The sequence below is a fragment of the Neurospora crassa genome, linkage group III (genome assembly GCF_000182925.2).
Source record: "Neurospora crassa OR74A linkage group III, whole genome shotgun sequence".
Lineage (NCBI taxonomy): Eukaryota > Fungi > Ascomycota > Sordariomycetes > Sordariales > Sordariaceae > Neurospora > Neurospora crassa.
In genome coordinates this window covers 1,339,475-1,363,145 of record NC_026503.1, presented here as the reverse complement: position 1 = coordinate 1,363,145, position 23,671 = coordinate 1,339,475, and the positions used below count along the sequence as shown (strand labels likewise).

The window sequence follows — 23,671 nt, the reverse complement described above, 5'->3', positions numbered from 1 at the left end:
AATCGGTGCTCCATATCTGCTCCACGACGACACAGACAGACAACGGCATACTTGCGAAACTCCGCAAATCTCACTGCCAGCCAACAAACCTGCCAAACCGTGATCCCTTCAAAGCCCTTCACTACGTAACTGCCCGGAGAAAAAAAAAGAAACAAAGCGACGATGATCCCCCTTCTAAACCCTAACATGGAAAAGAGAGGTGTCAATCTATCAACGTTGCCATGCAAAGAAGATCCCGTTGTTAGAGACACTGCACTCCTCTGGTGGGTGCGGTGTAGGTCTATTAGTGTATGTAGTGTAGAAGAGAGATGCTCCAAATCAGAGACACAATCGTATCAGGCAAGGCAAGGCGTCGAGATTACACTTTTAAGGGTCCCCGTCCGCGGGAACTAGGGACTACACTACTAGTCCGGGGGGCGGGAGTTAATAAGGGACCGACTGGACTATGGTACACTACACTACGGGGCAGACAATACGGGGTGCAGAAGAAAGGATGCGCAACAGCAAGCCAAGATAGGGGGGGCGCGTGACCAATGTCGTGAGAGAACATCAGCGGTCAAAAGTCCACCACTGTCGGAATTGTTGCCGGGGAGACGGGGTATTGTAGATGTTGACATTGATCCAGAAAAGTCCACTTTGTGGATTTGATGATCGCCTTTGCCTCTGTTGATGGCCCTGACGGTGGATGAATGGGTTGTGGATACAACAGACCATATGTTGACGCTTGACAATTCTCCATTTTCCTCCTCTTCCTCCTCCACAATGGAGATGGCGATGCTGTGCAAAAACCCACTTCTTTGCACTAAACTGATCCTCGTATACGCTCGCTCTGAATTGAGCCTCCTTCGCTCCGCTTTTTTTTTTTTCGTATCTGTTCGGAGTTTATGTATGCAGACGAGAGGACCCCCTTTTTTTTTTTTTTTGGTTTACCTTTGTTTCCCCAAAAAGGGGTTTTGATTGGTTTACATACCTTTCTTCGGAGAAGCGGTTACAAACCTTAAACTCTATTTCTCCGAATAAGGAATGCAAAACCCTCATTTCATCAAAACTCGAAGCCAGAACCAATACCCTCCCTTTTAACAAACTGAACCCCAGAAATCAAATTCCCGCCCAAATCGTCACCTGACCGGGAGTCCAACTAACCCTGACTTTTATTTGGGTGCTAGCCAGGGCACTGCACTTGTCCCGACTCACCGGGACAAGTCGGCAGCGGTCGGTGTCGGTGTATTAACGTTCTCCGACCGCCCGCCGGGCACGGTCAAGTTATATACCATACATACATACATACATACCGTTCCCTTTACCGCTTACTTAGCATTGCGCTAAGCTATCGAATCTCCCACCCCCTATATCGGAGTGGGAGATCCTCAAGGATTACAACACGCCGGCGCTCCGGGTGTAAGTGAGCTATTGGGAGATCATCAACGTTCTCCTTGTCCACTCCGGCCAGGCTCCGGATGGAGGAGGCATGGGAGGGTGTGTAGGTAGCTACCTAGCTATGTCAAGGGCGGGGGTAACACGCGCCTACTCGCCTACTTGATCTAGTGTTTACCCTGCCGTACCAACCTTACCGCCATGCTCCGAACTGTCGGGCGTGCGCCTGTAGTGCACCCCATGAATGAGGCCAGCCAGGGGAGGCTCGTGATGGTTCCTGAGATGGCGTGCGATGGTGTGTGCGGTAAGCGGTAACTGTAGCGGTAACTGTGGATACTTGTTAAGATGAACTCTTTTGAGATCTAAGAACCGGTGAGCCGGTTGCAATCTAAACTATATCCGCTTGCCATGCTTCGAGGATCCGGGGGTTCAAGGTGCCGGGAGGCGAGGAATACGGTCTTAATTCCGGTATTCGGCAAGGTACGTATCCTGTCTTCAGACTCTTGCTCCATGTGATAGACTCGAAATGGAGGTTGTGGCTTTGAGCCGTGAGGCTTTGTGGCTTTTAAGTTGGCTTGACGGGGCTGCCAAAGCTCGAGACATGTGATTTGATTTGGCGTCAGAGGTAGAGGTAGCTGATGTCGTGAGTGAGGTTGAATATCCGGGGTTGAAATATGGAGCTGGATTTACGGTCATGATGTGGCTTGGAGTGTCACCTTGTTCACAATCATTCCATCTCTTAGAGAGCCTGATTTTGCGAGCATGTGATAGCTGCTGCCTTTCTTTTTGCCAAGATATATTGATGTTGTATTCCAATGTGCTTGTCATGCTGCCTCCGCAACCCGTCAAACTTTTTGCAAGAGTCGATATCTGAAAGTATTGCGTGCCCCAATCATGCGCGCCCGAGCTCGGCACCCGCGAGCGTGATGAGAACGCCTCCGTCCCAAGTTCCCGGTTTTTGTTTTGGGATGTCTCGATGGGAGATGATATGTGTGGTCACGATCACATGCAAATGCCAACACCTCACGGATAGCGCACCCGCAAACCGCCAAGTCTTCCATACACCGGCAAGCCGGCGACTAACTTTCCTGGGTGAACGACGGTTTCGGATAATTTCCCACACGACACTAATTCGAGAGGGGTATGGTTGGAGATAATATCTTGCTCGCTCTGGTGTAGCGCTAGCCCTGCTGGTCCTACGTGAATGGAGACTTCGAGATAACTGTGTTTGAATTTGGCGGCATTGCTTATTCTGCTAGTATCGGTAGCTTAGGACGAGTATGTAAGCAATGGCCCTTACCCCTCACCTACCAATGTGAGAACAAAATGAAAACTGGCTTCGTTAGGTGGTATTGGTCGAGAGTTGATCGACCAACATTTGATGAGTTTCCTGATTTCAAATACCCGATGATGGTGATACCAGTCACAGGATGTTATCGACGTTGCTTAGGCGAGGAAGGAAGTAGTCAAGTTGGACATGACGGAGCTGCAGGGAGATTATCTGAGCATCGCTCGGTATGCTTGGTTGAATGGCCGGCACCTCACCTACCCGTCCAAGCGAAGTGTCTTTGGCGCCCATCATCTCAATCCCTTGCCTGCTCGAAGTCAAGGTGACAGAGGTGTTGATGAGTCGTACGGGCTTGACGATGTGTGCGTCCTTGCATATTGACGACGTGGAGGGGTGTGAACCATTACCGCTCACTCCCACCTTGTATGCCCGCCTTTATGCAGTGTTTCCCTTGACTGCATCGTGATCCAAAAAGATTTGTCTTGTAGTTGATACTGCTCCGATATTCGGCCTGGTTTTACCCCGCGCAGCTATGAGGGTGTGGGAGACGAAGACCCAAGGAAATAGTCGGGACTGTGACCCGGGTCACACGGGAGTTTTTCGCGTTGGGGCTGACAGCCTTCATATTTTTGTGCTGGGTGACCGAGAAGTCGAAATCCGATATCGTGAAAACCGGCTTTTGTGCTGGGCGAAAGCTGTCAAATGACCTTTGTCCCTGAGGGGTGTCGCCGCAAATGCCGTGCCATGTATGTGCTTGAGTTTTTTTCTGCTGATGTTCCGACTTTACACGGTCAAAGGGAATCCGTCGATATGATCTTGTTGATGTCGTCGGATAAAATAAGGTCTAAGGGGCTGAATATGTATGGCAACCCGTGATCCACATCCAACAGACGGGATCCGCATCGGGAGGGAGTGGATTCTCGTGGATGTCGTCGCGGTGGTGGATGTTGATGATGACATTGGGAAAGCGACAGAAACCCGAGATGGATGGCGGTACATCTAGCTTGTACCTCTCTCTCCACTCTCTGCGGAATTCTAAGTGATCGGCCACGCGCCCGTTGAATATCTAAGGCCGGGCTGCCACACTGCGTGGAGTCCGGGAGTGGACGGGCGGGGCTGGGCAGAAAATTTCGGAGAGGCGGGGCCGGCGGAGCTCCGAACATGCCGAGTTCTAATTCGGGCGTGGAAGCTGTGGAGCTATGACCACCCGTGACCCGTCCGCCCGCACTACCCACCACCCCACCCGTAGGCCGTGTCGGGATTAAAGGGAGATTGCGACCGGGTCGTTCCGGAAACAAACCTTGACCTTGACTCCCATCATTCCGTCTCCTCGTCCCACCCCCGGTCCCGACCGATTGCATTGCTTGACCATCGATTTCCCACAAGGCTGAGTGAGGAAGGGCACCACTACACCAACCAACCATGCAGCCGGCTACCAGATCGATAGCCGTCGCCGGCCCGGCCTCTGCGGCCTTGCGCACAGCTACCACTCCATTCATCTGCCTTGGCTGCCGGTCCGTGCAACGGAAGCAACAACGGCGACTATTCTCGAGCACCGTCTCTACCCAAACGGATCTTCGCGCCGGCCTCACAAAACTCACATCGCGGCGCTTGATCTCCGTCTCCGGTCCGGATGCTTCCAAATTCCTTCAGGGTGTCATCACCAACAACATCAACGCTCCACACAATGCCAACGGCTTTTATACCGGCTTCCTGACAGCCCAGGGCCGGGTGGTCCACGATGTCATCATCTACCCGGATGACCTGGGTCCAGAGCCAGGCAAGCAGAGCTTCCTGATCGAGGTTGACGCCGACGAGGCCGCGACACTTCACAAGCACATCAAGCGTTACAAGCTGCGCTCCAAGTTCAACTTGAAGTTGCTAGACCCGGAGGAGCGTGCTCTATATCACTCATGGAACGATGTAGACCAGGCCGGACCATGGACTAAGCTGATCGACGAAGTGCAAAACGCTGGCAACGCAAGGGCTGTCCCGGACCCGCGTGTTCCGGCCTTCGGCTCCCGTGTGGTCGTCAACCAGACCTCCTCTTCCTCGCCACTAACAGACGGCGACCTGACACCCGAATCGTCTTACCACCTCCGCCGTTTCCTCCTCGGCATCCCCGAAGGCCAGTCCGAGATCATCTCCGGCACCGCTCTCCCTCTCGAGTCCAACATGGACGTGATGAACGGTATTGACTTCCGCAAGGGCTGCTACGTCGGCCAAGAGCTTACCATCCGCACCAAGCATCGTGGTGTTGTCCGCAAGCGCATCCTTCCTTGCATCCTCTATTACGAGGGTGCCGCCCCGGAGATCCCGGCTGACGGACCTGGGCAACTGGAAGCGCTGGAGAAGCTCTTGAAGCCTGAAGTCGAGCAGGGAGTCAAGGCAGAGATGATTCCCCAAGGTGCGAGCATCGACAAGGTGGACAAGAAGTCTAGGAGTGCCCCCGGCAAGTGGCTGAGGGGTATTGGCAACGTCGGACTGGCGCTGTGCAGGTTGGAGGTGATGACGGATACCGTCTTGCCAGGTGAGACACCGGGCACGTATAGCCCTGAGCAGGACTTCGTCGTCAGTTTAGGGGGAGAGGAGGGGAGTGAAGTCGAGGCAAAGAAGGTCAAAGTCAAGGCCTTTGTGCCGTTTTGGCTGAAGGATGTGTGGAGAATCGAAGCGGAGAAGGCGGAAGAGGAGAGAAGGATGAGGGAGGAGCTGTTGAGGGATCGGGGATTGGATGTTGAATAAGGGTCGAACAGTCAACCGACTCGCACAGTACCTGTGAACATCACCGAATGTTTACCCAGCTTCAAGGTCATAAGAATAAACCAAACACCTCACCGTCGACATAATACACCTTGGTCACGCTCTTTCCTGGATCCATGCATCTTTCGTATACCACTTGAGCGAATTTAGCACTTTCTTGGGTTGCAAATCCTTCATGGACTCTAACCGACGTACCTCAAAAATAAATGCATGTCACTACTCTTCTTGACGTTATTTCTGGCCAAAGCGAGGGGTATTAACGCACACTGTCATGTTCGGTTTATGCTTACGATCTTTCGCTCGCTTACATATCTATTTACATATTGTGGAAGGCTAAAGGATGAACAGAAACAAGACACACTTCGTATGTTGCTACTGGCCATTTCCCGGACGAAAAGACTAACCCGATCTCACATACTCGTTCCTCTCCTGGTGCCTACTCCTCTCCAAAATACCGCATCAGACCATGGAAAGTTGGTCCAAATCACTCAAGATCTTCTCGGCAAAGCAAAGGGCAACCGTGTCTTCGCCCACGTCCTCTGTCTCCGAGCCCGATCCGCCAAACTCCTCGTTCTCTTCATCCAGGCATGTTAGGCACGAGAGGACGACTTGCGCATACCTATCACCCATCCGGGGCGCAAGCCTGGTGCTTGCCTGCTCAACAAGATAGCCCTTGAGACTCAATGCCAGCGCATTGAAGGTGATGGCAATGGAATCTTCGCCCGCCCCGATTTTTCTCTCGTCAAGCCATTTCTCAAAATGATAGTAAGTCCTTCCAAAATTAGTGCGTGGCCTTCCGGAATTCTCCTCTTCTGTGCTGTACTCAACAAAAGATTCCCAGAACCCAATTTCCAGGAGACAGACACCGAGGCTGTATATGTCGTGTTGCATACGGTACTTCTCAGCCGGGTCGAAACCCTGTCGAGACGGATGCCGATACACATTACGTTCCCAGCTTATGTCCCCCGACATCATTGTGCCACCGCCAGCGGCCCGAAAGGCATCAAAGCCAACAAGAAATGCGTTGCTACGCGAAGCTCCTTCATTATTCTCAAAGCACAGGATTGATTCAGGCCGCACATTCTTGTGTACGAAGGCGAAGGTGTGGACGTAATGGATGGCCTTGGCAAGCTCGCGTGCGATGCGCATTTTTCGGGAGAGAGAGACATGCTCATCCGAGTTCAGAAGAAGCTGGCGCAAGGATTGAAGTACTGAAAGGTTTTCTGGCAGACGAAATACCAGTTGGAAGGAGGAATAGTTGAGCCTGCTTCTTGCGGGGGAAGAACTCGGAGACGAAGCAGAAGATCCGATAAGCTGGCTCTGAACGGGTATAACCCCTTTACAGTTGAGCAACCCGAAAGCGAAAGGATCTGCCTGTGCGAGCTTCACCGCGAGCATGCTCACGTCGTCCAGCACATTGCGTGCTCGAGCAAACGATCCAACCTGGACGGTGTCAATGATATACCATTTCCTCTCCGACTCCATGAAGCCTTTCTTCGCTTCAGACAACGGGATCTCGGACATTTCCATCCGCACTCCTGCCAGGAACCTGGGCTTAAGTCGGTTGGCACTTGGGTACAACACGTGACGCATGCCTGCAGCGACGGTCAATGGATTTTTGGCCACTGATATGGCACGGCCATTACTTCTATCATCATTTGCAGACTGTGATCTGGCGAGGGCAGCATCAACGAGCGGGTTGGCTGTCTTCATGACCATGAACCACAAAGGATCGAAGCGGCGATGCCATGTGTCAAGGTCGCTGATGATTTGATCCAATGCACCCATCTTCCAGGCACAAGTCATCTTCTGGGCTTTGGATCCAAATCCCCACAACCCAGTGCGTCCACGAGAATGTCTGTTGGTAACTTTGTCCACGGCAGTGTCAGCTTTTGATAGCTTCTGCGATAGCTGGAGCAGAAGGCCGTCTAAGAGCCCGCATAGATCATCGTCAAGTACAGATTCGATGCGTCTCAAGAGATCTAGTTGGAGCTTGCTCGTATGCCAGTAACTCTCGATCGTGAGAGAGCGCTCCTGAATCTGGCTGTTGACATTGGCTAAATTCCTGCATAGTTGTACGACTTTCTCTCCAACTCTGTCAGACCTTGTATCAGCCATCAAGGAGGGAGAATATGCTATTTTCCATTGCCTACTTACTGACAACAGGTTAAGATAAGCCCGATTATTGAAACTGGGTCCATTGCGTAACAATCTGTGAACTCAAAGGAGTTGTCTACCGGCGCGTCGAGAGGACTAGTGTCTTTGACAACTCTAAAGATGATCCTGTACAGTCAATGCGGAGTTGTGATCAGGGTCGACTCTCACACTGCGCTTGGTATATAAGGGAGTATTCTGAATGGGATTAATGTTCACGTCTGTTTGCCACTTGACACGGGTGGAAGTATCGGAGCTGAACCTGCAATCACAAATCTGCCATTACCCAAACTCCAATCAAATCGTGACAACGATGCGCCTCCAGTGCTTCAAACCTCTGTACACGATAGAAGGCTCTGATTCGATGTAGCCCCTTTGCCGGAACTCGACGGAAGCCGGAAAGCATACCCCAAATGGGTGGTCAGAGGTGGCCTCCTCAGGAAAGCTGAAAAGGTCTAGTGTCTTGAATAGAGAGGGGTGAACACGGGGGCATTTACCTCTGACATCCCTCCCGTCTCTAGCATTTCGACCATTTATACAATTGGGCAGGCGTCATTTTCATGGACAATTCACCGAAACAAAACAATAATCGCTCAACAGCCAGCCGTCATGGACATCACTTTCAGCGACGACTTGCATGATTGGAAAATTGCGACAAGATTTGAACATGGAATGCGATATCACGACTTGCCAAGGGGCACTCAGTGTTGGAAGCCAGTTGAGAAGTTAGGTGAAGGCACATGTGGAGAGGTTTGGAAGGAACAGTGCCTATCTGGCACCTCTTCTTCATCGAGCATCTTCCGTGCTGTCAAGTACCTTCCAAAGCGGAAAGGGAGCTTTGCTAAATCTTCAAGACGGGAAATCAAGGCACTCACTACGTTCTCTGACAACCGTGTCGTCGAGGTGAGTAGTCAACAACTAAGCGTCCAAGTGATTGTCAAGTCTAACGAAGATCGTTATTAGTATCAACAACATTTTGTCCAAATCCGTGGCTGGTTTGAGGATGAAAGCCACTGGTATATTGCCATGGAACTTGTCGAGCACGGAAATTTACAACAGCACATAGATCAAGGATGCATTCCGGAACCAGAAGCAGCTTCAATAACGGCTCAAATCGCTCGGGCTTTGCTTCATATGCATACCAGAAGCCTGGTTCACAGGGATCTCAAACCGCTGGTACGTTCTGGCGGAGGATATAATACCGAGACTATCAATCTCATCTCCTGTACCCCAAAGCTAACATAGGTGGTTTCCAAGAACATACTAGTCTCCCAACCAGGTCCAACATGGCATGTAAAGGTCGCCGATTTTGGAATCACAAGGGACCTGAGTAACACAGTGGCCGGGACACATCAGATTGGGACTTTCGGCTACATGGCTCCTGAACTGTGGCACACGTCTGAACGTTATACATCCGCGGTTGATGTATGGGCCCTCGGAGCCATCGCCTTCTGCATGCGAACAGGATCGCCCCCTTTTCCCAATCCCTTAACACTGGCCAACTACCCGGAAGACCCTACCGTATTTCCCACCCTTAAGCTACGCTCCTCTACCCAGCCTTGCAGGGGGTTCATCACAGGCGCCATGGCGGCCATCCCCCAAGAACGATTAACAATCATCGAAGCTGTGGGGCATTATTGGCTGTCCAGAGATATGAATGTTTCAAAGAGGTAAGTGACGGCCCCCGTTTCTTTCTCCCCTTCGAATCCGAGATCACGCTTGCTCAACTAAAGTTGTGAAGCCACCAGAATGCTCCCTCGCCGGCTTCCGTTGCATCATCGACCTCATCACTGGGACCACTGTGTCTGGATAGCTGGACAAGCGAAGACAGTGATAGTGACGTTAGCTTCACCGAACGCTCCCAACCTCCCACTGTTGCTCCTCCATCTCCTCCTGCTTTTATTCCTAGGAGGAAGCCAGAGCCAAATCACACAAGAAAGGCCAAAGAGGATATGGACAGCCTCAATTCTCCCCAAAAAGTTCAATCCCCCACTTCTGTTGATTCGCACAGCACAGCTAAACGAGTTTCATTCCTCATTTCTGGTGAATTTTTCAGCCCAACTGGACGACTTTCACCGCCGCCGCGACCTAAACGTCGTGAAGAAACCAAGCGGCGACTCCATGTCTTCCATTTTGTGGATTCTCTACCCCCCTTAACGGATGAGGAAAAGCGTTTCGCACGGCCGCCGCCTTTACAATCTCAACCAGAAGAGAAAGAAAATAATTCTGGAATACCCCGGACGATACAAGTTTATAGAGGACCCAGGCCAGACAGAAAACAACTAGAACAACAAGAGGCGCTCGTCTCCGGTGACTCGCCTGGATTAGTTGTTATCAGAAATGAGTATTTACATATCAATATGCCACAATACTTACGCCTACCCAAAACTGTACGTAATCCGGTTGATTTTGAATATCCTCCCATCGGTACCCTATCTTTTGTCCTGTATTTTGTCTTGTCCTTTGCCTCGAACAAATCTAGTCATTGTCAATAGGTAAGGATCACATAGGGGTATTTTGATGTTCGAGGTGGTAAAGATAAATCCACTTTCATAGGAATACTTTGCAATCGGAATATTCTACTTCATTGTTGATAGGCGATTTTTTCATTGTTGATTTCCTGTAATCAAGAAGTGGTAAAGGCCGACTGGTAAATTCTTTTTTAATTATTTTTTTTTTTTTTAAATGCACACAACTCTCGTCGTTAATGCTATAAATCCAACCCCGAGCCCAGAATGTGAAGCGCGTATCCTAGGTAATTCTACCTGCAGTTGACGTATATATCGATGCCGCCGTATCTTGTTCGTCTTATTGATAGTCGTAGTGTGTAGCGTCTATCTAATCTTGTTTCTTGAATTTCTTAGGCTACTCCAACGGTCCTCTAAGCGCTTCAAGAGCATCTATATCCGAGAACTCCATGTGTCCTATCCCTGCTCCCCAGTACTCCTTGGGCATCCTATGCCTTTCAGTATTTAGATGCCTAAACAGCTGGCCAAAATGCTGGAATTTCTCGCCGCATACCATACAGATAGTTTTAAGCTCCTTCTTAACCCGCTTGATCCTCTCTGCGTCGGGTTTTACCAGTTCTGGTTCTGTCGCGTCTGAAGACTCTTCTCTTGCCCGTTTTTCCCTTTCTTGTTGTTGTTGCTGCTGCTGCTGCTGCTGTTGTTGTTCTTGTTGTTGCTGCAAAAGCGCTTGCTTTACTCGCGCTTGCTCGAGCTCTTCTTTTTCCTTTCGTTCCCGCTCGAGCTCTGCTTGCCGCTGCAACTCTTCCGCCTCTTCCTCCTCCCTCTTGACTATCTCCTGCCTTCGTCTCAGCTCTTCCTGTCTCTTCAACTCCTCTTCTTCCTTTGTCTTCCAGAAAAACGACAACTCTCTTTGTCGTTTGTTTTGCCCCTCTGGTGCTTTCCTGTTTGTTGACTCAGCAGCCAGTCGCTGCTGCTCTCTCTCTTCTGCCTCCCTTTTTATTATTGGCTGCTCCTGATTCACCACTTCAGCATTATGCCCTGTCACCCTCTCGTTCCTTGTCTTAACTTCCAAGTTATTCGCGAGATTTGACTGGGTGCGAGTTATACTGGTTCGCGTAGAGTTGGTTTGCGTACTGGGTGTGGGCGCACTGCTGGTGGCTGTTGACCTGTTTACCATGCTCAGCGTAGGGAGCGATTTGTTGATAAGCGACCTGTGATAATGAGTCAGACTAAATTCATCTTTCAAGTTCGGTTTCTATGGAGAGCATAGGGAACTTGTATCTTACGGAGCCGTCAAATTTCTGCACGTTTCACCCATATGAAGCCACTCATGGCTCAAAACCTGCCGAATACTCAACCTCGTTTCCGGGAGCGGGCGCATAAGCCCCAGGACGAAATCAATGCAGAAGCCAGTTGATGCGCCCAACACGCGGCTTGGAAAGTCCTTCTGACCCGCACGGTACTGTCTTAAGGCCTCCCAGGTGGCAAATGGAGTATGACCAGTCCGTAAATAGAAGGCCACAGCACCCAACGCCCACACATCGACCGCCGACGTGTAGTCTATCGAGTCCACCATCTCGGGGGCTATATATCCAGGCGCATCAACGTCGTTCGTACAGAACGAAGGTACCCCGATGTCCTTTGCAATTCCAAAATCGGCAACTTTCACATGCCATGCGGGCCCCGCCTTAGCAACGAGAATATTCTGTGGTTGAGGCGCGTTAGCATTGAGCAGTACACACACTTGGCCAGGTGGAATAATACCGAAGGCTTGAGATTTCTGTGGATGAAATCCTTGCTGTGTATGAATTGCAAGGCTTCTGCAACCTGTTGAATGATCGTAGCTGCTTCTTCTTCTTCTTCAAAAGGCGTCTTCTTTACTTCTAGAAACCTCTGAAGACTTCCACACTCTAAAAACTCCATAGCGAGATATAGGTACTTGGTATCCTCATACCAACCGAGAAACTGAACAAACCATTGCTCATATTGGTCATCAATCTGCAATTTGTACTTAGCCACTCACGTTTTCTTTCTATTAGAGGAACGAAAGAACTCCAAATGCCATGCACAGGTAGATACTAAACCCACCGTGGACCGATTTTGTTGCTTCTTCTGGCTGGAAAATGTGGCGAGTGCTTGAACCTCTCGCTGCGACGACTCGAGAAGGCCTGTCTGCGTCTTGTTGATTCTTTTAACGGCACGAAGCTCGGTAACAGATTCTTCCCGTATACACTGTTGCTGCCAGACCTCTCCAAAAGTACCGCTTCCCAATCGTTTAACGGGGCGCCATATCTCATTCGTCTTCAGATGAATGTGGACGTCGTCCCCGTTCTCTGGGTTGTGGCGGAACTCTCCTTGCAGAAGATCCAACTTCCAGTCCCGCAAGAAGCCGTCTAAAATGTTCTCCATGGTTGTCCGGATATATTCTTTTGTTGTTTATGGTGCCGAGCTGCACTTGTTGGAAGGGTAGAATACGTGGTGTTCAAGATGAAGCCGCGTCTCAACTGACGCGACACTTGATTCCGATCAACGCCAAACAGTACCGGCGGACCCACAGTCGGCGCCTGAAGGGTTTCATTCAGCAAGGATCAAGCCTGGCCTGATTTCACGAAAAAAGTCAACGGGTTCTTTTTCAATCTTGAATTTCCATGATTAAAAAGGCTCAAGCAGGAAAGAAAACAACAGACTACATAAGGCTAGCTGCAGGAAACACCGCAAGTGTAAATGAGTGTTAGGTAAATATTATGCTGGGTGGTCTTCCAACACAACCTTGTTTAACGTTGCGCAGACCTTCGAACGTGGCTCTGAATTGCCAATACTGTTAGCAGAACAGAAGTGGGAATCTTCGAGCCATGTTTAAGCTGCAAATGTTGAAGACCATCCACACGTTCAGGGCACGTCTGGCGACAAAAAAAAATGCAGACAATGCCGGGCATTCCTGGATTTTGCTGTTGCGATGCATCTTCATCATCGAAAATGAATAACTGGGGTGATTCCGGCAGCATCCTGAAAGACGGATGGCGGATTGTAGGGGAACACAGCCTAGGAAGTGGATTTGGATTCGAGACTCTTAGGGAGTTAACACAAATTAGCCTTGATGCGTGATGGTTGAGAAGAGTCGAGAGCTTACTAATGGGTTTCGCTAGCAATCGGAGTCTTGACAGCAAGCCAGTCATGTTACAAGACCTCTGAGATAGACAGCCTCTCTGCCGGCACCCGCTCCATAGCTCCCAGGATTAGGTCGATACATGTTACTCCCGTCGATGTACGCAATGAGCGAGTGGGAAACTGTCTCATCTTTGCACAGTATTCAAGCATGTCGTCGAGCTTGTGGAATGGCGGAGCGCCAGTCAACATACAAAAGACTATGGCTCCCAATGCCCACACGTCCACCGCAGCAGTATAATTCTCTGAAGTATCGACTAACTCAGGAGCGATGTATCCGCTGGTGCGGATGTACTCGGTGGACACCAATGCGCCAGTTGCCCTTCTGAATATTCCGTAGTCCGCTAGCTTGACGTGCCATGAGGGTCCCTTTGAAGAGATGAGGATGTTCTTTGAGTTTGTATACATTAGTTTATATTCCAAACGAACCATACATTATGAACCATGGCAGTGCCAATAAGAACATACTGAGGGCTTAAGATCTCTATGGACGAAGGCAAGGATGTGCATATACCGCAAAGCTGTGGCAACCTGTCGGGTAACTATGGCTGCCTCGGGCTCAGTAAGGAATGTTTCCTCATCAATGTAGCGCTAAAGATCACCGTTCGGCATGAATTCCATAGCGATGTACAGGTAGTACGCATCCTGAAACTAGCCAAGGAACTGGACGAAGCGGTTTCGGTACTAAATCAGACATGGTCAATTAAATGTGCCACAATGAAGGCGGGAATGTTGTAGGCATTTGGCTTCTACTTACTTCCGCCACTGTACCCCCAGAAAACGTAGTGAGGGCATAGAGCTCATGCTGTGATGACTGACTGATGTTCGTCTGTTCCTTCTTGATCTTTCTGACTGCGCGCACCTTGGATAGAGAGGGAGGATACACAGCCTTTTCCTTCCAGACGTCTCCGTGGTCACCAATCCACAACCGCTCTTCCGGACGCCAACCATCAGTGACACCTCCGTGACTATTGCAATGGTAGTGAATGGCATCTTGTGTGGTGTCTATGACTTCCAGCTTCCATTCACCCAGACAGGTACGCAGGAAGCCGTTCGTGGTAGGCGTAGAGAGGGCGTGTGTAATTCGAGTCAGATATTGTCGTGCTGAGTTCGAGACTGGAAGTTGTTGAGCGGAGGAGAAAAATTGGGTAGAGGGAATGAGAATGGCCGAAGACATGGGGAAGATATCCTCGAAGCTTTCACGCGAAGCGGAGGAAAGAGTTATCGTAGTGGGATGACTCTATCCTAGCTGTCCTTCAGGAATGGAAAGAACAGCTACCCTCATATGGGCCGCTTCCCTTTCACGTTAGCTCGTCATTGCCGCAATGCTTACTTACATGACGAAGTTTGACTGAGAAAGTTGTTCATTGCGGATAGTGGCACGAGGAAAGTGTAAATCGTTGGCAAGAACTCCGGGCCCCATCCTGGCCGACCACTGCTCGTTATAGCTTGTTCTTGCAAATTGTGAGTACAGCCGTCAAGATGAAAAACTTGACTTGCAAATTGATTACCTGTATCAATTACAGATCTTCAATTCTTGACATGGTATGTCGCAACAAGGGGCCTGTCCACCAAATCGAACACCCGCTTAGTGAGTTGGGTACTTCTATACATGTACAGATGGATGACTCCGGTGTTTTGGCCTACCGCGCACAGCACATGCGCATCAGAACTTGAACAAAAAAAACCGTCATTTGAAAAATACCACGTTTGATCTTTCCTGCATATGCATTTTCTTGCATATGAAAGTGTAATACTGCGTTCAAATTTCGGAGTGCCCTTTCGTTGTACCTTCTGTGGAGCTAGAAGGGATGGATCTCTCGCCGCGCCTTCCGCCCATTCCCCTTTCACCAAGGGGGGAAAAGAATGAATGAGAAAAAAAAATGATGATGGAAACCTCGCTTGGAATGAGGCTGCTACCCGTTAAGTCTTTAATAAGAGTCGATCCCCCCTCTTCCCTTTTTTCCTATCCTTTTTTCCTATCCTTTTTTTTTTTTTTTTTTTTTTTTTTTTTTTTTTTTTTTTTTTTTTTGTTTGAGAAGTCTGGATAAGGCGATGGCCATTCCTTCCACTGGTGACGGATCTGTCACACAGATTCATCATATTATTGAACATGACATTTTCACCGAGCGAGATTTTGTGTTCGGATTGTTATCCAGCACTGAATTGATGATTGACTTGCTACCTTCATTCTGTCCCAACTCTCAAATGCCTAGTGTTGTGTCTGGAAAAGCCCGCCAGATCCAACTCAAGGTCGACTCCCGTCTTGAAAATTCCCTGGTTGATGAGCATAGATTTTACAGCCAGTTTGGCTTCGGGAGCAATATCTGGTATTCTTCCCCTCGAATTGACTGTCCATCTCCAGCAACCGAGTTACACAAGTATATGTCCCGTGTCTACCGGGATTATTTGTTTGGGTGGTGCGCCCTATTGGAATTAAGTCAATCGCTCGACTGGTCCTATTAGGTTCAATGAATGCAGGATTTATATTTGTAGTTGATCTAATGTCGAAGCTAGCGTAGCCTACAACAACTCGTTGTCCAGTGCCAGTGAAGCTGTTAGCAGCGAGATTGGAAGAGGCAGCTGAAGAGTCCGCATATGGGGCAACTATATTTCAAGCGGGCAATGTTGTCAAGCAACTCTCGTGGGTTGTGCTGATCAATTGATCTGACTGCTTCGGTGCTAGCAATATCAGTCAACGCCTTAGCCGAACATGCAAGAGCCCATATGAGGTCAGATCTTTACGAGAATTCCATGGAGAGAAAACAAGGACAAGAAAAAAATAACCAGAAACAACTAAATGCCAGCTCTCGGCCCTCCAGTGCTGTCCTTCCCGGAGGCGTCTCCCCCTCCCTCTCGTCTATAAAAACCTTCCCACCTATCTTCCTAAGTTCCATGTATCCCATGCTGCACGCCGCTTCACCGATCATTATCCTTGTCGTTACTCCCGATCAATCGAGCGAGACAAGCAGTTGTTCTGGGCGTTTTGGACCTACTGTACAAAGCTCGCGCGCGGCCAGAACAAGGGGGCTTCAAGCCGTTGGTTAGCACCTCTTGACCTAGCTACCCCTTTCAAACCTTCAAAGAACAAGACACTTACAAGGACTGCATACCTATAGGTAGCCTGCACACTCCAGCCTCTCATAGTACTCATCCATCCGCCGCTCGTTTAGGTAGCCTCCAACTTGGGAAGAGGTTCCTCAGCTAACCCCAAAAGGGCGTCGCCCCTTTGGTCTAGAAATGCACCGGTCGAGGAGGACGCAGCCGATGTTGTTGTCGTCGTGCTCGTTGTCGTGATCGTTGTAGTTGTGGTCGCTGAGGGCGCCGCCGTTGCTTCACTTTTCCGGGTTTGCGGTGGCGTGGCTGAATTGGACGTAGAAGTAAAAGTGCTCTTGGCCGCCTATTCACGGATATAAGTAAGACTGGGATCTAGACGGCGTGATGGCGGTAGGGATAGGAGGCATGGGGAAATGTCCTGGGAGTGCTCACCTTTACCGATGACGGCCGCGAACAATTTCGTCTTTGTGTCATTCTGGCTTCTTGCGTGGTTGTTATTTCGAAATGTAGGGGTGTTTGTGTGTATTGGGAGATAGGTGACTTTGGATGGTACTGCGGGTAGTCTTTAAAAAAAAACCATGCAGTGTTATGATGGAAAGAAAAGAAAAGGATGAGTTTTCTTGGACTCCCAAAGGATAAGTATTTGTATGTGACTGGGCGTGAGCACGGCCCTGTAGGTGCAACTGCCTTGAACTTGATTGAAATACATTGGTCAGAGAATTACCGGCACTATGCAATGCAACTGCGATGCGTGTTTGATTCACTGGCGTGCCGGATCACGAAGACCTGACTAATTATATGTTGGTGGGTCTCTGGCATTCACTAAGCACAGTATTCACTAGGCCCAGACCCCACTCTGTGCCCTGCCTAGACCGCACCATATCTAGCCTTCCAGATTTTACTAGTCTCCCTCTTTCTCCTCTATAGCACTCAATTAATTGTATCCAACCGCTTAATTTCAATAGTCTTACAAGTTATAAGCCCTCTCTAACCTTCCCTATAATCGTATTTAATAAGCAATAAGCGTATTATTAAGCGTATTACTAACTTTAATAAGGCGCTACAATACCGGGTTAAAAGAAGTAATGCAACCTTCGTCGACTTGACGATTCGCCCGCTCGCCTACAAGCTAGCCTCGCTATATAAAGATTCTCGCTAATACTTATTGTATAGCGACCCCTCCTTTAAATTAATTATCGGTTTATTTATTATTAAATTAAATAATTTAAATAATTCTATTATCGAATTAATTAAATTAATTAATAGCTAGTTTAACGACTACCAACTTTCTTCTTCTTAATATATTAAATCCTCCTATACCTACAATAATTACCAATTCGTTACTAATTCCCCTTTTCAGCGATTAAAATATTACCGATTAACAATAGGGATTTATAACCGAACTCAATTATTTCTAATTCGCTAACTATATCTTCGAGATAGTCCTAGAGCTTAATAAAGCAATTAAACCCGAGAAGTATAATACTTAGTAAACTAAACGTACCAACGCTAATAAAATTCTACTCTCTACCCTCAAAAATACCAACATTATTACTACCTTAAATATTAATAGTTAAGATAAAACCGGTAGAAACCCTAAAGTTACGTATAATCTTATTCAATTATACATCGCCTATATTACTAACGAAACTCGTAGCAAAATTCTTACTAAATACCTAACTATTAAACGTACTAACTTTAACACTATAGCTTCTTTCCTTACTTATTATACTTTACTACGTAAGTATATTAAGGATACAAAGTTTACAATCGACAATAACTTCGAAATTACCTTTTTTTATAATACCGTAAAAATAACCTACCCTATTAATACTAAATACTAGGCAGCCGCCTTAGAAGCTAAAGAACTAGATATCGGCACTTTCCTATCGAAATTTAGTAATATTAGCAATATTAAATCCCGAACTAGTATTAATATTAATATCTAGAAATTAACTAATAATAATAGCAATACTAGTAAAAACAATAATAATAGTAGCTTTACAAATAAGAAGAAAAATGATAATAAACGAATCGACTATACCAATTACAATAAGAAGATCTACCCTACTTAGAAGCACATTTCCTATAGTTATTACATTAGTAAGAAGGTAGATACCTACTAAGTCTACTTCCCTAAGAAGGCGCCTAATACTTAGAAGCCTAAGAAGGAGATTATAGTTAAGAAGGTAGTTAACGCTAGTACTAGTACCCTCGCTAATAACGCTTCTACTAATCTCACTACTCCTACTATTACTACTAATTCTACCTTATTATATAGAGGTAGAATATTTATAAGCATATTAGGTATAAGTAGTAGTATAGATTTTTATTAGAGCCCCTAACTAATACTATTAAGCGTATTAACTATAATTAGGATAATTAATTAATCGATTATTCTTATTAACTTCAACTCCAATATACCTATAGTAATTTAATTAAAGCCCAATAGACTCTAAGGCAATATTAATTTCAACAACCAAACAATATTCGAAATCTAATTATTTACAACTCTAATTACGCAAACAATATCTTCAACCACCTTAAATAATTTATAAATATACAACTACTTCTACATCTATCGGTCTATATAATTAACAATAAGACCTCAATTTATACTTACTATATTAACACTATTAAATTAACTATAGCTACTTTAAATAATATAATTATTAAAGTTAAAATTAAGGACTACATCTATAGTCCCTCTACCTTAGCAAATCTATTAACCATAAGAAGTCTTCTTAATAACAATATAATTTAGAATATAAAGTCCAACTAAATATTAGCGTACAATAAAATTATAATTCAATACAAATAAATCAATAACCTTCCAATCCTACTAATATACACTCAACCAAACTTTCCCTAAAACATTCGCTATACTATAATAATTTCAATCAATTACTTAACAATATACCATCGCCTTATATATACAAGCAAAGACTAAATCCTTAAAGTTTATAAAGCAGCCGGTATTAAATTAAGCAATACCCAAAACTACTTCTATAAAGCATACGTTAAAACTAAGGCTTACAATATAATCCCCAAAATCGCTAATAAAGTCACGACTCAACCATTAACATATATCTACATCGATATTATTTCCTATACTTTACTTAACTATAAAGGATATTAGTATATAATCTACTTTATTAATTAAATTACTAATTTCTACTAAATAAGGTTTATAATTAATAAGGGTAACGCCTTCATTCAAATTAAAGAATTTAAGAAATAGGCTAAGCTTTAAAGCGGTAGGCTCAAAATTAGAGCATTTAATCTTAACGACGGTCTAAAGTTTAACTTTAGCACTAAGGAATTTCAATATAGCAAAATCGTCGATTGGGTACGTATAGAAGGTATTGAGCTTCTAAAATTAATACCCTATACCCTATAAATACAAAGCAAAATCAAAAGAACTAATACTATTATTATACAACGCACTAAAGCTTTAATAATAAATTTTAATATCCTAGAATATCTATAGCCCTTTATTATTAACTACATCGTTAAAGTATTTAACCTTCTACCTTTAAAGGCTTATAACGGACGGAATTTATAAAAATTATTCACTAAAGCGGCCAACTTCCCAAACGAAATTAAAAAGCCATATCTCAAACACTTAAGGTCTTACTTCTATACAGTTTATTATTTTATTAAACTAAAAAAGCGACCACAAAGCGATAAATTTCGTACTAGAGCTTAAAAGGGTTATTTCATTAATTTTAATAATATTTACAATCGTATCGTATTTATTTAAAATCCCTATACTAGCAAAATCGTTAAAACCAACGCAATAACCTTCCTTAAAAAAGACCCAATCAATTATAAAGATCCAATCCATAGTAATAACAACAACGTTATTAAATATTATATTATCTTTTCAAACCAAATAATCAATAAAATTAATAAAGTAATAAACAACAACTACCAAATCTAGGTTAAAGTAGATAGTACGATTCTATAACTATATTTATAGAAAGTAATCAAATTACCCCAACAATAGAAAATTAAAAAGATATAAGAAACAATAATTATACTACCTTTATCGCTAGAAGTTATACTAACACCCTCAATTACTCTAATAACTACAACCGCATTAACTACCATAACCGCTCCAATCAACTCATCTACTTTAATAACCACAATAACTCCCCCAAATACTCCAATTAATATAATACTACTAGTATTACCGTTACTAACCCCAACTCCGGCTCTAAAAACCTCACTAGCGCGCTTATCGCCAAATCCGCTATAGTATCAACCATTAAATTCGCTAATTAAAGAGACTATTAAGTATAATAACGACCTTCTTAATCTTAAAGATCTTAATAAAGAAAATCCCATACCCTATAATCAATACAACTAACACGATTCTAATAAACTAACTATATACACTACTCTAAGTACCCCACTACCCAATAATCTTTAACAACCAATTTTAACAATTCAATTACCACTAATAGGTATACTAAACCCTACTAGAACACAATAATATACCCTATCATTAGCATCGCAGGTTAATAAATTACAACTTTAATTAAATAACTAAGAGTAATAAACCTTAAATTCGCAATAAACTATCCTAAATTCGGACCCTCCGAACCCGAATTTAGGCCCTCCAATCTCGAATTCGGACCTTACAATAATTCCGCTAGACTTTACAAATTAATAATCTATATAAGTATAGCTAAAATAAAGAAGCCAACCCTCTAAATTTAGTCTACAATTAAATATAGAAGTAAATAAAGGTAGACCTTATTATACTATAACTAAATTAGCAAATTTTAAATATAGTATTTAAAGGGTAAAAAATAGTAATAGTAATATTATTTAAAATTTAATAGACTTACCTAACAACTTCTATAGTATAGTAAAGGGATATTTAATTAAATATATACCTATCTACTACCTTACTACTATTAAAATTAATTATAATATAATAACTATCGCCGCTAGTAAAATTTAACGTTTTATTTCTAAGAATTATTAAGTAATATATAAGTAAATTAATTTTGAATTACATTAATTAATAGTAATAAAGAAATAAATCAAGGCACTTAAAGATAGGGGAATTTATACCTTAATCCTTAAATCTCCAAATATAAAGGTTCTACCTAAAAAATAGGTATATAATAAGAAGTATAATATCGATACTAAAAATTAGAAAGCTAGAGCTAAATAGGTAATTTATAGTAATTTCGAATAAGGCAATTGGGCAGTACAAGAAATCTATATAGTAATAGTACACTCTATTAATATTAGACTATTTTTAATAATTATAACTATAAACAACTACGAGTACTACTAATTCAATTTCAATACCGCTTTTTTAAATACCTCTATTCCCAATAATACCTAGTACTATATTAAACAACCGACAATACTTAAAAAGGCTATACCCAATTATAGCAAAGAAAATATAGTATACCAACTTACTAAGGCACTTTACAATTTTAAACGTTCCCCACTTTATTAGTTTAATACCTTTATCCCAATATTTAAAGAAACTAAATTTATACTAATCTCTATAAATTCCTACTTACTTACTAATAAAGCGTTGAATATACTATTAATTCTATACATTAACGACCTCCTTATTACCGCGCCGACTATAACTATTATTAACCAAATTAAAGACTAGCTCGCTAACTATTTTAAACTCAAAGAACTAGAATAAGTACGTACATTCCTAAGCTACAATATCGTAAAGGACCGCTAAACTCGTATAATCTTTATATCCTAATAACAATATACTAAATTAGTTATTATTAAATTTAATAATAGTAAATTCTATAGCATTAAAATACTATAGCTACTAAACTATAAAATCTATAGGGGTAACAATATATTACTAAAGGAAGCCAAATCTTACCCTAAGAAAACTAACTCCCTAAATTAGATTTCAATAAATACCCGGCTAAATATCGCCTTTACTATTAATAAACTCTTAAAAGGTATTAAAAAGCCCACTAACCATCACTTCGTTATTATAAAGCATTTATAGCAATATTTATCTAAATACCCCAATTTAAATATTAAACTAAGTAGTATACTCTCGCCGTCAATAGCCCCGTCCTTCCACACGTATACAAACACCTCCTTTATCGACAATATTCCTTTAAGGAAGAGTATAACTAACTACATCATATTCTTTACTTATAGCCCCGTCCTTTAGAAATCTAAACAACAGGATCTTATTACAACTAGTACAATAGAAGTAGAATTTACCAATCTAATTCCAACGGCCAAGGCTCTCGACTAGGTTAGTAGCATACTTAATAATTTAAACGTAAATCTAGGATTTTACAAAATCAATAGGATCCTTTATATAGACAGCAACAACGCTAAAGACCGGATTCTCAACCCCAACTTGCCAACTAGAAATCAATATATCGATATACAATATAAATAATTAATTCAAAAGGTAATAAATAGGAAGGCATTTACAATTAAACATTTACCGGGTAACGAAATGCTAATTAACGGTCTAACAAAGCCGTTAAAACTAAATAAGCACACTAAATTTATTAAATTAATAAATATAGTCCAAAAGAAGGTTCCTTAGGCTTGAAATATCGTTAACACTATAAAAGATATAATAATATAAATAGTATACAGAAGTTTAGATACTCTTTAGCAGTCTTCCAATCTATAGGGGTATATTGGTAGGTCTCTAGCATTTACTGAGCACAGCATTCACTGGGCCCAGACCCCACTCTGTGCCCTGCCTAGACCGCACTATATCTAGCCTTCCAGACTTTGCTAGTCTCCCTCTTTCTCCTCCATAGCACTCAATCAATCGTATCCAACCGCTTGATCTCGATGGTCTCACATTATATCTTGAGAGGGTGATGTATCCTCCGTCATCCCAGCTGAGTCCGGGTTGTGGTTACCGAGATTGGCACCCTCGAGAAAAGCCGCATGTGTACAAAGCCCATCATAGGGTAGAGTTCAGTTGTGAGATGCCATGGACAAACCATGGGCAAACCTAACTTGTCGGTTAACGTATCACGTGGCAGTTTCTCTGCGTATCCTGCGGGCCTATTTGGTCAGTCGGTTTTTCTGTCATAAAGCATGGAGGGAAAAGTTATCCAGGGAACTCGCTCATGCTTCTTGAAAAAAGTCCATTCAGCCGTCATACAGCTGCAAAGTCATGTATTGCCCCGAGTTAGTGAAAAGGTCAGAGTTCTGTCAGAGTCATGAAGAATAAATCCCCCCTTTTCTGCCTTTTTTTTTGTTCTCTTGGTATGGATACTGTATGTTGAAAACCCCAGTTTATCCAAAGCCTGCCGTGGTCTGCTCCATGTCGATTCCCCCGCCACCATTCAATGAGTATGTACATCGGATGAAAAAGAAAAAAAGTTCCCTCATCTATCCTATCCTCTTCTTCATCCCATCT

General features: G+C 44.3%; 6 protein-coding genes across 6 annotated transcripts; 2 read left to right on the top strand and 4 right to left on the bottom strand.

Moving 5' to 3' along the window:
• The first annotated feature begins 3,917 nt into the window (after positions 1-3,917).
• NCU06424 (aminomethyl transferase) lies at positions 3,918-5,685 on the top strand. Its single transcript, XM_952222.3, has one exon. The coding sequence runs from the start codon at positions 4,085-4,087 to the stop codon at positions 5,402-5,404; it is 1,320 nt and encodes a 439-aa protein (XP_957315.1). The 5' UTR covers positions 3,918-4,084; the 3' UTR covers positions 5,405-5,685.
• A 196-nt stretch (positions 5,686-5,881) lies between these two features.
• NCU06423 (hypothetical protein) lies at positions 5,882-7,623 on the bottom strand (the record flags this gene model as incomplete). Its single annotated transcript, XM_952221.2, has 2 exons — positions 5,882-7,517; positions 7,580-7,623. The coding sequence occupies 2 exons, from the start codon at positions 7,621-7,623 to the stop codon at positions 5,882-5,884; spliced, it is 1,680 nt and encodes a 559-aa protein (XP_957314.2).
• Positions 7,624-8,649: 1,026 nt separating this feature from the next.
• On the top strand, positions 8,650-9,250 carry NCU16631 (hypothetical protein; the record flags this gene model as incomplete). Its single annotated transcript, XM_011395722.1, has 2 exons — positions 8,650-8,752; positions 8,856-9,250. 2 exons carry the CDS (start codon positions 8,650-8,652, stop codon positions 9,248-9,250), a joined length of 498 nt encoding a protein of 165 aa, XP_011394024.1.
• A 1,191-nt stretch (positions 9,251-10,441) lies between these two features.
• stk-42 (serine/threonine protein kinase-42) lies at positions 10,442-12,498 on the bottom strand (the record flags this gene model as incomplete). Its single annotated transcript, XM_952220.2, has 4 exons — positions 12,133-12,498; positions 11,787-12,042; positions 11,331-11,628; positions 10,442-11,255 (listed from the first exon to the last, which is right to left on the bottom strand). Exons 1-4 carry the CDS (start codon positions 12,451-12,453, stop codon positions 10,442-10,444), a joined length of 1,689 nt encoding a protein of 562 aa, XP_957313.1. The 5' UTR covers positions 12,454-12,498.
• A 723-nt stretch (positions 12,499-13,221) lies between these two features.
• Positions 13,222-14,386, bottom strand: stk-41 (serine/threonine protein kinase-41; the record flags this gene model as incomplete). Its single annotated transcript, XM_952219.2, has 3 exons — positions 13,222-13,599; positions 13,678-13,800; positions 13,967-14,386. The coding sequence occupies 3 exons, from the start codon at positions 14,384-14,386 to the stop codon at positions 13,222-13,224; spliced, it is 921 nt and encodes a 306-aa protein (XP_957312.2).
• A 1,284-nt stretch (positions 14,387-15,670) lies between these two features.
• NCU06420 (hypothetical protein) lies at positions 15,671-17,001 on the bottom strand. The gene is made up of 3 exons (XM_952218.2): positions 16,699-17,001; positions 16,310-16,609; positions 15,671-16,239 (listed from the first exon to the last, which is right to left on the bottom strand). Exons 1-2 carry the CDS (start codon positions 16,738-16,740, stop codon positions 16,379-16,381), a joined length of 273 nt encoding a protein of 90 aa, XP_957311.1. The 5' UTR covers positions 16,741-17,001; the 3' UTR covers positions 15,671-16,239; positions 16,310-16,378.
• Positions 17,002-23,671: the final 6,670 nt, after the last annotated feature.

Coding starts and splice junctions, on each gene's coding strand:
- NCU06424 (XM_952222.3), top strand. CDS start 4,085: ATGCAGCCGGCTACCAGATCGATAGCCGTCGCCGGCCCGGCCTCTGCG.
- NCU06420 (XM_952218.2), bottom strand. CDS start 16,740: ATGACACAAAGACGAAATTGTTCGCGGCCGTCATCGGTAAAG. Junction 16,610..16,698: donor CGCGGCCGTCATCGGTAAAG/GTGAGCACTCCC, acceptor ATCCGTGAATAG/GCGGCCAAGAGCACTTTTAC.